This window comes from Chlorocebus sabaeus, chromosome 16 (genome assembly GCF_047675955.1).
Source record: "Chlorocebus sabaeus isolate Y175 chromosome 16, mChlSab1.0.hap1, whole genome shotgun sequence".
Lineage (NCBI taxonomy): Eukaryota > Metazoa > Chordata > Mammalia > Primates > Cercopithecidae > Chlorocebus > Chlorocebus sabaeus.
Genome location: NC_132919.1, coordinates 2,306,177 through 2,318,687, shown reverse-complemented (window position 1 = coordinate 2,318,687; position 12,511 = coordinate 2,306,177). Strand labels below are relative to the sequence as shown.

General features: G+C 59.3%; 1 protein-coding gene across 2 annotated transcripts in view; it reads right to left on the bottom strand.

Annotated features, from left to right (window-relative positions):
- Positions 1-12,511, bottom strand: part of SGSM2 (small G protein signaling modulator 2) — a 42,129-nt gene that overhangs the window by 10,079 nt on the left and 19,539 nt on the right. The window contains exons 3-13 of one of the 2 annotated variants that reach the window (XM_008009823.3): positions 10,461-10,623; positions 9,989-10,150; positions 9,378-9,445; positions 9,135-9,280; positions 8,347-8,481; positions 7,740-7,864; positions 7,264-7,331; positions 6,871-7,031; positions 6,586-6,712; positions 4,526-4,660; positions 535-688 (exon numbers count right to left, since the gene is read on the bottom strand). In XM_008009823.3, coding sequence (XP_008008014.2) covers positions 535-688; positions 4,526-4,660; positions 6,586-6,712; positions 6,871-7,031; positions 7,264-7,331; positions 7,740-7,864; positions 8,347-8,481; positions 9,135-9,280; positions 9,378-9,445; positions 9,989-10,150; positions 10,461-10,623 — 1,444 coding nt within the window. The remainder of the gene's footprint in view (positions 1-534; positions 689-4,525; positions 4,661-6,585; positions 6,713-6,870; positions 7,032-7,263; positions 7,332-7,739; positions 7,865-8,346; positions 8,482-9,134; positions 9,281-9,377; positions 9,446-9,988; positions 10,151-10,460; positions 10,624-12,511) is intronic. The other variant, XM_008009824.3, reaches the window with a different exon arrangement.

The window sequence follows — 12,511 nt, the reverse complement described above, 5'->3', positions numbered from 1 at the left end:
CAATGAACTTCATCTGTGTGAATCTTCGTTTCCTCATGTGAAAAATGGAGAGAGGCACCAAGATTAATAAACAAAAACGAAGTAAAGGTAAAAGAGAACACCTCCCATAAAAGCCATTCACTCACTGCCCTGGCACACGGCAGGTGGCTGCTGAGTGTCCGCAGGTGGACGGCCTGTCAGCAGCGTCTGTGTGCACATCGGGAAGGGGAGCTCATGGGGACTGAGCCGATGATGTGCCGGGCACAACTCTGGACATTTGCTGGGGTTCTCTCCTTCTGTCCTCACAAGTACCATAAGCAGCAAGTAGCATCACCCCATTTTACAGATGAGGAAACTGAGGTTCAGACATGTAGAGGCTCACGGTAATTCCGTAACTTGCAAGTCATGTGGGTAGCAAAAGTGAAATTTGAACCCAGGTCTGTCCCACTCTAGAGGCCACCCTGTCGTGCGAGTGACACGGCCTTTAAGGAAAGATGGACACACACGTGGCCGGACATGCGAACGGGAAGCTGGAGCCGAGCACTGCCCACTCACCGGTCAGGGATGCAGCTACAGTGGCTGGGGGCTGCGTGTGGGGAGCTGCTGGAGGAGCAGGAGAGGCAGGAGGAGCCCTGACTGCACAGGGGCTCCAGGTGCCAGGCTGGCAGGCTGGGCCCAAAGCCCTGCATCTCGATCATGTCACCAGCATCTGAGGGCAGGAAGGATGGCACGGTCAGGGCCCGAGAAACCTTCTCTCCCAGCACCCTGCAGCATGCCCACCTCTGTGCCCAGAGCTGCAGAATCAAGTCACCCACGGGTGGAAAAGCACAGAGCGGGGACTGCCTGGTCCGGAGCCCAGAGATGGAAACGGTAAGGAGAGAGGGCGCCTGACACTTCCGAGCCTCCAGCAAGCCTGGAGAGGGGCAGCCAGGCGTCGTTCTGCGTGTGGTAAAACATTTGGACTGAGTCTTGGGTGACTGTGCCTATAGCTCTATCTTGCGGCCAGCAAGCCCTTGCTTTTCTAGAGGGAAGGGAAAGCGAGAGAAGGAACCAAGACCTGAGCTCCCCAAAGTGCCACCAGCCAGCTTAGCCTGCAAGGATTCAGCTTGGTCCTCTTGGCAAACTCTGAGATGCTCAAGGTGTCCAGGGAGTCCCCACTGTTCAAAGCCCCTGAGGAATCTGAGTCACCTGCCTGTAGGCCTGACTCTTCTAAGGGAGTCTAGATCTGGTGGCCAGTGGCTACGGATGAGCAGTGCCCCGTGCCCAGGCCAGGCACCCCTGCTGCCAGCTCCCACGGGCCCTGTCTGAGTTCTACTCCATCCCTGCCTAGCCTGAGAGCTCTTAGCATGGTGGCCTCCCGAAAACACCAGCGAGTTGGATGGAAGCCACAGGTCCCAGGGCTACGAGGCCACTGAGGGAGTGGGGGTGGTGGCTGGGCACAGAGGCGGGGATGGGGGTGGTGGTGGGCACAGAGGCCCACCATCCAATGTGACAGAGAAGAACAGGCCCAGTTGCAGCCTCAGAAGATGACTCCTTGGTCACAGCTATGCTGCCAGCAGACAGGGCCTGCTCAGCCAGCCCAGGTGGTCTGAATCAGAACTCAAGACCCTTGAGAGCTCCCAGGGTCCAAGTGGGGCAGGGCACTGCTTAAGGGGGACTCTGGCAGGTCCAGTGAGCCACAGAGATGAAGCAAAGTGAGAGAGGAAGTGGAAGCACTGGGGGTGATGCCAGGAGGGAGGGAGAGAGTGGAGAAGAGTTCGGAAGAACAGGGACGGAGAGCCGTGTGTGCTGAGGGGGTCCTGTGGGCAGCGGTTTGCTTGGCTGGCTCAGCCTGGGCCGGGGTCCACTGTGGCCTGCTGCAGGCGTGGGCCTGGCTTTGGTGGGAGCTGGACTCCAGCTCTGGGTGTGCCTTGGTGGGGAGGGCTGAGCTGAGCCCCTTCCAGTTCCCTCAGCGGCTGCCCTGCCTTGGCCGGGGCTCTCTTCCCAGACCCACAGCCGTGAGGTTTGCAGCTATCTGGCACTTCAGCTCCACCAGGAGGCAAATTAAGGGAACACACATGGTGAGGAGGGGCTGCGGCTCTGGGAGTGAGGGCGTTGCAAGCCATGCCTGAGACTCTGGGAAGAAGGAGAGGGCACAGGTGCAGTAGGGCAGGAGCCCAGCTCAGGCCCCTGCAGCAGGAAGGAGAGAAGAGGACAGTCCCGGGAGGAGCCGGGGTGGGAAGAGGCCCAGCCAGGCAGGCAGCAGGCAACAGGCGGGCAGGCAGGGAGGGCAACAGGGGTGAGGGCGGGGGTGGGCAAAGGGAACCAAGCTCATGCCCAGAAAGGAGGCCCAGCCAAGGCATGTCTCCTGGGTCAATGCTCTTCACCTTAATCCTCCAGGAAGGAGCTGAACCAGCCACATTCGAACACTGTGTCTCTGAACGAGCCCAGTGCAGACAGCTGGGGCTATGGCGTGACTGAGTGAGGGCGCAGGCTGGACGGGGGGTCTGCTGGGTCGGCTTTGACTCTGACCCTCTCCTCTGAGCATGAGGAAAGTGTAAAGCATGAAAACAGTGTGGCGAACCCCACAGCCCCTAAGACTCCGAGTGAAAGGTGCGTGGCCTGGAGCAGAATTAGAGTGAACAGCATCTCTGCTCTGTGGGGAGGCAGCAGGAAAAGGAAGGGGAGAGGAAGAGGGAGGGAGAGGAAATCTGGACACCCCGCCACTGATTCACATGCACAAGTCAAGCATGTTGCAGGCCTGAAAAGCAACAGCTGGTAGAACGGACTCAACAGTGTTGTCATTATGGACTGGAGTGCAGGTGGGGCCCATTCCCCAGCCCTCTCCCCAACCGCCTGCTGATGCTGCTCTTATGCCTCCTCTCCTTTCCCAAGTATTAGGGGCCCAGAAGTTCCACACTGGGTTGGCCTAGCCCCTGAGTTCTTGAGAGGGTACACAGATGAGCCCTGAGGCCTCTGGACCCCTGGAAGTGGGCCTGGAAGTTTCTCTGATCCCGGAGGCCTCAGCCCTGAGACTAGTCAGGGATAGGCTTTCTATCACCGAGTCTGTCAAGGGCTCTGCTAGGACCCTCCAGTCTCTAGCCTGACTACCAGTTCGTGGGGGAAGAAGTAGCTCTGTGGGTGCCCTCAGAGCTCAACCTTCCCACACTGCTCAGTCAGTCCACTGTAAACAGGCAACAGCCCCAAGTCCAGGTGTGCAAGGAACCAGATGGCAGGGGTGTGTGCAGGCAATAAACATCAGAGGCGGGATGTTCCCACCCAGGCCTGGCCTACAGGCTCATACTGGAAGGGCTGGGAGGGAGGCTGGGCATGAGGGCAGGCGCCTGGCAGTAGGAGGGCAGCTGGCAGCGTGTGCGGAGGGTGTGCTGGGTGTGTTCTAACACAGACCAGGCCGCCCTGCCTGCCCGGGGACTATGACTGGCTTAGTGGCCGGCTAAGGAACTGGGCTTCCCAGCAGGACTTTGTGGAAGCCTAAGGGGAGTGTGACATATTCTGAGGGCATCCTCTGCAGGGGCGGGGAAAGGGAGAAGCAACTGGTTGTGTAGCTGGGAATGGGTGGGGATGGGGAAGCTCCCCTCGTCTCTGGGAGAACTGGCCTCAGTCTCTTCCTACCCAGCCCAGTCCTCACAGGCCGCCTGGCTGATGGCTTGCTGGAAAGAGTAGGGCTCCCTCTCTACCAAGCCAGCTCTGTGCTAGGAAAGACGGGTGGTAGGCAGAGGAACCCTGAGAGGCTGAGGGTACCACGCTATCACCTCCAACAAAGGGGACCTCTCCATTCATGGACCCTGAGGTTCATGAGGGCAGGAACACAGCTGTCTTATATCCCTGGCACAGGCGAAGAGACGGAGCTCTGGGATAGTGAGGAACCTGCTCGAAACCGTATAGGGAACCAGGGGCATATCTGGGGTGGGAGCTCATGTTGCCAGGCCCTGAGCCTGGCCCCTTCCTGGACACCATGCTGCAGCTATTTCTAGATTTCATGCCAAAGCACCAGGCCCTGCCTGCTGGGGCCCTCAGGCCTCCGGGGAAAACGGAGCCCTGGGGCCCTTCCCATGGCAGCCCTCAACCCCTTGCCTGACCCAAAGCTGCTGCCCCTGCCCCAGGAAGGACCCGGTACCTCCGTCCTATTTCTGTTAAGTCAGGAGTCAGAAGCACCAGGCCCAGAGGCTGGTCTTCCCAGTCAGCAGAAAGAGTGGGAATTTGCCAGCCTGACCCCCGGAGCACGAATGGGCTCAGAGAGCCATTCAGGGTGCCCAGGAGGCAATCAGATAATCAGACGTTCTTATTAGCAAATCCTCTTCCTTCTCAGGCCCGAAGCGCCCTCCTCGCAGCCTGGAGCCACCTGCCCTGGGCCAGCCCCTTTACTTGCCAGCACCTGTCTGGCCTCCTTCTGCCCTCCCTGATCTGCCCCCTGATGGAAGGGAACTGCCCTAGGTGCAAGTCCCCTAATGCCAACACTGCCGTTCGCGCCCCTGTGGTGGGTGGCAGGTGGGCCCGGGAGGGAGGGTGGGGATGAGGTGGGTCAGGGAGAGGGAGGGATAAAAACCTTTCATCGGATTGGGAGCTGTGAGGTTCCGCGAGCAGATCATTGAGAGCATTGCGTGCAGTTTATCCTCCTCTTCCTCATCATCGTCCACCGAGGCCGCGCGGCTGGCCGCTAGGTGGTGGTAGTTAATAGTGACTGCTCAAAGAGAACAGCAAGAGGCAGAGGCATGAGGACCCTCATGCCTGGGCAGGACGGACTCCCTCCTTAAGGGGAGTGGAATGGAGGCCGGGGTCATCGTGATTCTGCAGGGCACAGAAGAGGGGAAGGGAGGGGACCAGAAAGCTCTTTGGATGATTTTCCTGGGACAGTGTGGAAGGAGGTGAGGGGCTGGGGCAGCTGCAGAGCCTCACTCTTCGGAGGCAGCCTCTCTAGGAAGAACAGAAGAGAGAGAACGGAGGTGGCAGGATGTGAGACGACCGGGACTGTTCGCAACGGGCTGGCAGCCCAGGAGGCCATCGGCCCTCGCACAGGCTGGGCATAGTGGCTGGCAGATGGGTCCTGATCATTCTCTAGCTCCTCTCAGGCTGGACCAAATCTGAAGATTACTCCAAATCCCCCTTTTCAGACTATAAATTCCACTTTCTTCCCTCCCAGGAAAAGGAAAGGGTGTCCCCAGAGCTGTCCTCAAGGAGCTGGCGTCGCCTGGTGGAGTTTCAGCCTCTTGGTGCCCTGGCTTGCCCTTGGGGAGACGGTCCTTGAAGTGAAGTGACCAGGACTGGGAAATGGCAAAGATCGAAGAGGGGAGGCAGAGACTGGAGAAGCTAAACCAAACAACAGCCTGAGATCAAGCACCGAGTGTGGAGACACATTCTGGCCAAAGATGTGTCTCCTTGTCAGGTACATCTGGGAGCGGGGACATCCCATGCTGTGTGCCCTCTGAGCCTGGGGGAGCTGTGTGTGCTGTGGCTGAGCGTGCAGTCTGGGCAGTCTGGTCCCTACTACAGAGACAACTTGTTGACAACCTTTGGGCACAAGTTAGGAAATTTAGGGAGCGGGTGTTCTTGTTGGCAATAAACGCTCTGGGCTGCCAAACTCCGCGACCTTATCTGTAAGAAAAGCAGGTCTGGCCCACAGAAACCTAGGGGTAGCAGCAGCACTTTGACCAGAAAGGGAACTTTGGTGTTGGTCGATGCACAAAGACAGACGGACCCCCTTGGGCCCAGGGGTGTGTGTCCAGGGTGGGGCAGGACGCACACGGGCCAAGCCACCTTTCTACCTACCAGTCCCTAAAGTCCCCAGGGAGCCCCCAGTTTGTCTCTGATGCAACCTGCTACTTCAGCTAACGCTCATCAGTAGTTGGTTTGAGGAGGGCTCTGGCTCTAGGGGAGTCAGTGGACAATTTTCACCATCCAAAAAGAAGCGCCGGGCTGGGCGCAGTGGCTCACGCCTGTGATCCCAGCACTTTGGGAGGCTGAGGCGGGTGGATCACAAGGTCAGGAGTTCGAGACCAGCCTGGCCAATATGGTGAAACCCCGTCTCTACTAAAAATACAAAAATTAGCCGGGTGTGGTGGCAGGCACCTGTAATCCCAGCAACTCGGAAGGCTGAGGTATGAGGATTGCTTGAACCCGGGAGGCGGAGATTGCAGTGAGCTGAGATCGCGCCACTGCACTCCAGCTTGGTCGACAGAGTGAGACTCTGTTCCAAAAAAAAAAAAAAGAAGAAGTGCTGGTCCCATACCCAGGCTGTCTTCTGGGGGTCGGGGAGCAGGTGAAGAGCAATGGAGGGTTCCCCACCTTCTACTTCTAGTTTCTCCACGTATTTTACCCCTGGACAGGGTCCAAAAGGATAACTAAGAGTCTTGTGTAGTGCCGCCTAGGTCTGCCGAGCCGAGAGTCCTGGGGTGGAGAAGTGGGGAGGGAGCTAGGTAGAAGAGACACGCCTTTTCAAAGGCAGTATCTGTGGGTACAAGGTCCAGCTGAGAGGCTAGGCGATGAGCCTCCGGTGTTAACCTGGCCAGGTCGGTGGGCCCTGCCTGCTGCCCTCCTGGGTGATGCTGCGCTCCCTGCCTCCCCAATCATCTTCCTCTCCTCCCCAGGGATGAAGCTCGGGACACTCACTGTGCTCGTGCCTGTGGCCGGGGTAGATGATCCGGAACACATAGTCGGTGGCCCGCCCCATGCCCATCTCCTCCATATCCACGGAGCGTATGCTGCTTCGTTTCCGTAGCTTGGGGAACACCTTCCCCTGTGGAAGGAGGGGTAGGTGGTCGGGCTGTCTAGGATAGAGTCTCATCCGGGATTCCACACAAGGCTGCTCCCAAGAACTCCACGTGGGGAAGGAGGGAAGGCGGGCAGAGAACCCTCACACACAGCCCTTCCCCCAAAGCCTCCCACCCAAGTTACCTTCCCCTGCTGGGTCCACAGCGGAGGCTCCAGCTGTCCCCGAGGCAGCAGCCCATTCTCCAGACAGGACAGAAAGGACAGCAGGTGTCCTCCCTGCGGGAAATGCAGTGGCGGCCTCTGGATGCCATCCTGGCTCACCAGCACAAGCGTGCCGCCGCTCTCTGGGGGTGAATGCGGAGAGTGGGGCTGAGGCCCTCTCGTCGGCTCTCACAGCCTGCCGGCCAGCGCCCCCAAGCTGGGTAGGAGGCAGATGGCTAGGCCACAGCATGGCCTGGGAGCCCCATTAACAGGGATGGGAGGAGGACGAGGAGTCTCACAGGCCCCATGCACAGTGCACGGCTGGCAGAAGGCAGCCTCCCCCTTCCCACCCGAGCGAGGACAAGGCAGGCTTACTTTGCTGGTGGCAGTGGATGCACACCACCTGGCTGAAGGGCACCACCAGGGCATAGTCCCAGTAAACGCTAGAAAGGAACCAGACTGCTGTCACCGTGTCCAAAGACCTGCCACCCTTCCTTCCTTCCATCTCCTGGTCCTACCACCCCATGAAACTCCCCTGAAGATAGGATGACCACAGCCAAGAAGTGCACACAGCCAGCCATGACCCGAGATCCGTGCTGCCCGCTCGGCACACGGACAGCTGTCGGTCTCAGCCGCTGAGAGCTTGGCTCAGACAAACCTCTTCATGGCCAGGCTTGGCTCCGTCCTAGAGAGCTTGGGAACCACTCCGGACAGCCGCTCCCTGCTATTCTTGGCATCCAGATAAAGAGTGAGGTTGGCCTCCTGGAGCAAGTAGCGTTTCTCCATCCCCCTGCCTGAGGTCAACCCCACTCCCTGCCCTGGCTCCTGGGAGCGAGTCCCAACGCCCCCACCTCTTTTCCAGCTCGGAGTCCCCCAGAGTCCCGTTCATGAGCTGGTTGGGGGTCCACTTCAGAGTCAGGCTCTCTGCAGACTGGTGCAGGGAGAGGTAGCCAGGGACCGCCTCCATGTCCTCCTTCTACAGCGGGAGACACCGGAAGACAGAGACGATGAAGGGCTGAGAGGCTCTCAGGGATGGCCTGTGAAAAATGAGCTCCCACTGGGAGGAGGGGAAGCAAAGCTGGGCTAGTCATGGGGTCCTGGACTAGGGGTTGGGCAGAAGCACGAGAAAACAGGACCCAGGCAGCAGCTCTGGGCATGTCCTTTCCCTGGTCAGCCTGGTGCCACTGGCTCTCTCCTGCCAGCTTCCTGGATGCCAGGTCCATTCCAGGCCAGCCATACCCACGCTGTGGACTCCCCTCGCCTGCTGGCTGCCATTGCTGCCCCTGCCCACTCAAGGCTGGGCGTGAGGCGTGTGAAACAGGATGTTGGGAAGCTGGGGCCGTTCTCCCCCGCTCTCTCTCGTCAAGCTCCTCAGGAAAGGAACGGCCATGGCTAGAGGCTTCCAGTCGTCTCATTCTGGGACCTGCGGGGAGGGGTGGCAGGATGAAGCTTTCCTACCGGCTGCACCAGCACGTGGTTCTTGCCGTAGAGCAGCCGCGTCCGTGAGTTCTGGTGCAGCGACTCCACACACTCGCGGGCACAGGCAGCCAGCCTGTCCTCCGACGCGCTGCCGCTGGAGTGCCGTTTCCGGATCTGTGTGGAAGGTCAGGGCTCAGCCTCCCGGTCTTGGGAAACTGGCCTCAGGGCTTGAGAACCCTCAGGCTTCCATGCTGACCCTCTCCAGCTGACCCCAGGGTCCTTCCTGCCCCTGGTTTACTCCCAGCCACCCTCTGCTCTCCAGCCCAGGCCAGCATGGGCTCCTGGCATTTCTGTTGTTGTTGTTTTTTTTTTTTGAGACGGAGTCTCGCTCTGTCACCCAGGCTGGAGTGCAGTGGCCGGATCTCAGCTCACTGCAAGCTCCGCCTCCCGGGTTCACGCCATTCTCCTGCCTCAGCCTCCCGAGTAGCTGGGACTACAGGCGCCCGCCACCTCGCCCGGCTAGTTTTTTTTTTTGTATTTTTTTAGTAGAGACGGGGTTTCACCGTGTTAGCCAGGATAGTCTCGATCTCCTGACCTTGTGATCCGCCCGCCTCGGCCTCCCAAAGTGCTGGGATTACAGGCTTGAGCCACCGCGCCCGGCCTCTGTTAAGTTTTACTGTGTGGAGAAGGCTCTTCTCAGGTGGCCACTATCTTGGGGCATCTCCAAGGCCTGTCCTGTAGAGAGGCTGGTTTCCCGTCCCTACAGGCCCACGGGCATGGCCCAGATGAGCTCGAGGGGTGGGGAGGGGGTGGGCAGGTGCACCTACCCCCAGGGCTGGGCGCTTTGCAGGGGAGTCCTGGCGAGCAGGCGGACCCCGGATGCGGTGCCTCTGGACCAGCTCATCAGCAGAGGGGTCAGTCCAGTAGTGATCAGCTGTCTTGAGCTTAGTGTATTCCAAGGCACAGGGTCCCACTGTGGGACAGAGACAGCCAGCTCAGACGATGCTCCCTCAGCACCTGCCCCGTACCCACCGTGGGACTGGCACAGGCCCCTGTGCTCTCAGGCTCACCTAGAAGAGAGGCCAGGATAGGGCCGAACACAGGGTCTGCCAGCAACGCCTCCTTCTCGTAGTACTTGCTGCCAGGAGACAGACAGTGTGACTGCTGAGGCTCCAGGACTCATTCCTGGGCAGTCAGGCTCACCAGGTAGGGACGATCCCACAAAGACCAGATTCAGATCAGTCACCAAGAAACAATGAGTCCGCAGGGACTGGGCTTCGGGAGGTGCCTGGCATGGCCAATGCCCTGAGGGCAGTGAAGGGGATGGGGAGATGGAGGGCTGCCTACAGGCTGTCACGCAGGCAAGTATCCCGAGGGCTGGGGCTGAGGGACTGTTGGGAGACAGGTCAAAGGAGGGGCTGCTTGGGGAACAGGGCAGCCACTTGGGGGACGGGGCAGCCACTTGGGGGACGGGACAACCACTTAGGGACAGGGCAGTCACTTGGGGGACGGGGCAGCCACTTGGGGGACGGGACAACCACTTAGGGACAGGGCAGTCACTTGGGGGACGGGGCAGCCACTTAGGGACAGGGCAGTCACTTGGGGGACAGGGCAGCCACTTGGGGGACGGGGCAGCCACTTGGGGGACGGGGCAGCCACTTGGGGGACGGGGCAGAGTCACCTGCAGTTTTCCGCCAGGTACTGCACAATCTTGTCCAGAACTCTGTCGATGAGCGCCGTGCGCACCCATATGTGTTTCAAGGCCTGAGGGCTGAGGGCCGGAGCCTTCCCGCTGGCTGAGCCCTGTCTCCGCAGCGCCTCCTGGCTGGCCCCTGAGGGTTTCCTGCAAAGGCGGGGAGGGCTCCAGGAGTACAGTGGTCTAGGGGTAAACGCCAGAATGCTGGCATCGGGAGTGGGGCTTGGTGCCCCAAGACGGGAGCACAGAGAACTGACTGGGGTTGGGAGTCGAAGGAGGGGTACAGAGCCTTGTGCCCACAAAGAGCCAATCCCCACCCTCAGGCTGATCCCTCACCCAGAGGCCCTGCAAGGAACAGGCCCAGGATGCCAACTTTCCAATGGGCCGTCCTAGGAAGTAGCAATTGCCGAGTGGGAAGAGCTGAAAGGAGGGAAGAAGGGGCTGGCCCAGGGCTCACCTGCCCTCTGCTTGTTGCTGCAGCTCCTGTACCTTGTGGCAAATCTCCCCCACCACTGGGCACGTCTTCCCCACCTTGGTGAACAGGGCTGCCATCTTGTCACTGCGCAGGAAGCCGGCGGCACGGCGTCTCAGCTGATGCAAGAGGCAAGCCTCCACTGCACCTAGGCCACAAAGGAAACAGCATCTGAGCCTGGGCAGGACAGGGGAATGGGGAGAAAAGCTCCTCTTCCCCGCACCTGTGGGGAGGCAAGGGGTAAGGGCAAGCCCTGACCCATATTAGAACCAAGGGCAGGCCCGGGAGATACCCTGGCTTCCTTCCACATTTCCCCTCCCAGTCCCTCGGCTCCTGCCCAGGGGCGAAGAGCTTTGACATGCCAAGCTGTCCCTCTCCCTCGCCTGGTGTGCACACGCCTCCCGTATGCAGCCTCACCCCTGGGGGTCACGAGGACCAAAGCTCCCACTCAGGGTGGCGTGAGCGGCTCCAACCCCGACAGCAGAGCACGGCACCCACAGGACGGGGCTGTGAGGGGCACCCGACTCGGGAGCCTTTCTGGAGGGCACGGAGGATGCGGTTGCTAAGAAACAGGGCTCTGCAGGAGTTAAAATATTGATGAAGTCACTGCAGAGCTCGGACCCGACAGTGGCCGCTGGACTGAGGAGCCCGGCAGCTGAGAGAGAGAGATTTCTCTTTCCCATGCTAGGAGGGCTTCCCTCCATCCATTCATGGTTTAGGGTTAGGCTTAGTCTCTGTCTGGACTTTCCACAGACAGACCCCGCAGGAAAAAAAGAAGGGCTTAGTGGGAGATGGCGGGAGCTGCCCTGGGCCCAGACAGACTCTAAAAATAGAAGTGTGTATATATGTGGCGCAGAGGGGCTTCTACGTGATTGGGCCAAACTAACTGTTTTTTTTTTTTTTTTTTGAGACGGAGTCTTGCTCTGTCGCCCAGGCTGGAGTGCAGTGGCGCGATATCGGCTCACTGCAACCTCCGCCTCCCGGGTTCACACCATTCTCCCGCCTCAGCCTCCCGAGTAGCTGGGACTACAGGCGCCCGCCACCACGCCCGGCTAATTTTTGTATTTTTAGTAAAGATGGAGTTTCACCATGTTGGGCAGGCTGGTCTTGATCTCCTGACCTCGTGATCCACCCGCCTCGGCCTCCCAAAGTGTTGGGATTACGGGCGTGAGTCACCGCGCCCGGCCGGGCCAAGTTAACTGTTTTACAGGTGAGGAGGGAAAGGCCCCTTTAAAGAGGGGAAGAAACTCAATCACAGTCACATAGTGGCAGAGCCACCAACGCGAGGACCCAGGACTCCAAACCTTGGCCCAAACCCCTTTCGCCACGTCCAGGTGTGTCTGTCTAGTTGGGGGCAGGGACATTGCAGGGAGAAGGAGGTGGTTTTTTCACACAGACTGAAAACAGTGAGCGGTGTGCTGGAGACAGAGACAGACAGAACGAGGTCTGAGCTTGGCACGGTCACTTGCTATAAGACTCAGTTTTATCCTCTGTCAAATGGGAAGACTTCTTAGGGCTAGTGTGAGACTTACATGAGACGGAGGATGTGAAATTCCCGACACGGGGTCTGGCTCTCAGGAGGCACTGGGTCTAGGTCAGTTCCTGACTCCTCACCCTGTTTGTTCAGACACAGTTCCACAGCTAGCCTCTAAGAGCTGGGTTTTAGCAGGACTCTCCCCGACAGGGAGAGGAAGAGGATGTGCTGGAGAGAGGATCCAAGGCTGCCCCACAAGTGGGTGGAGATGCTCCTCTCTTAGAAACGGGGAAATTGAGGGCTGTCAAGTTTTTTGTTTGTTTGTTTTTTAAGACAGGGACCCACTCTGATGCCCAGGCTGGAGTGCAATGGTGCAATCTCAGCTCATACCAGGCGCGACCTGTGTGGTACAGGTGATTCTCCCACCTCAGCCTCCCAAGTAGCTGGGACTACAGGCACGCACCACCATGCCCGGCTAACTTTTTACGTTTTTTTTTTGTAGAGGCAGGATTTTGCCCTGTTTCCCAGGCTGGTCCTGAACTCCTGGGCTCAAGCAGTCTGC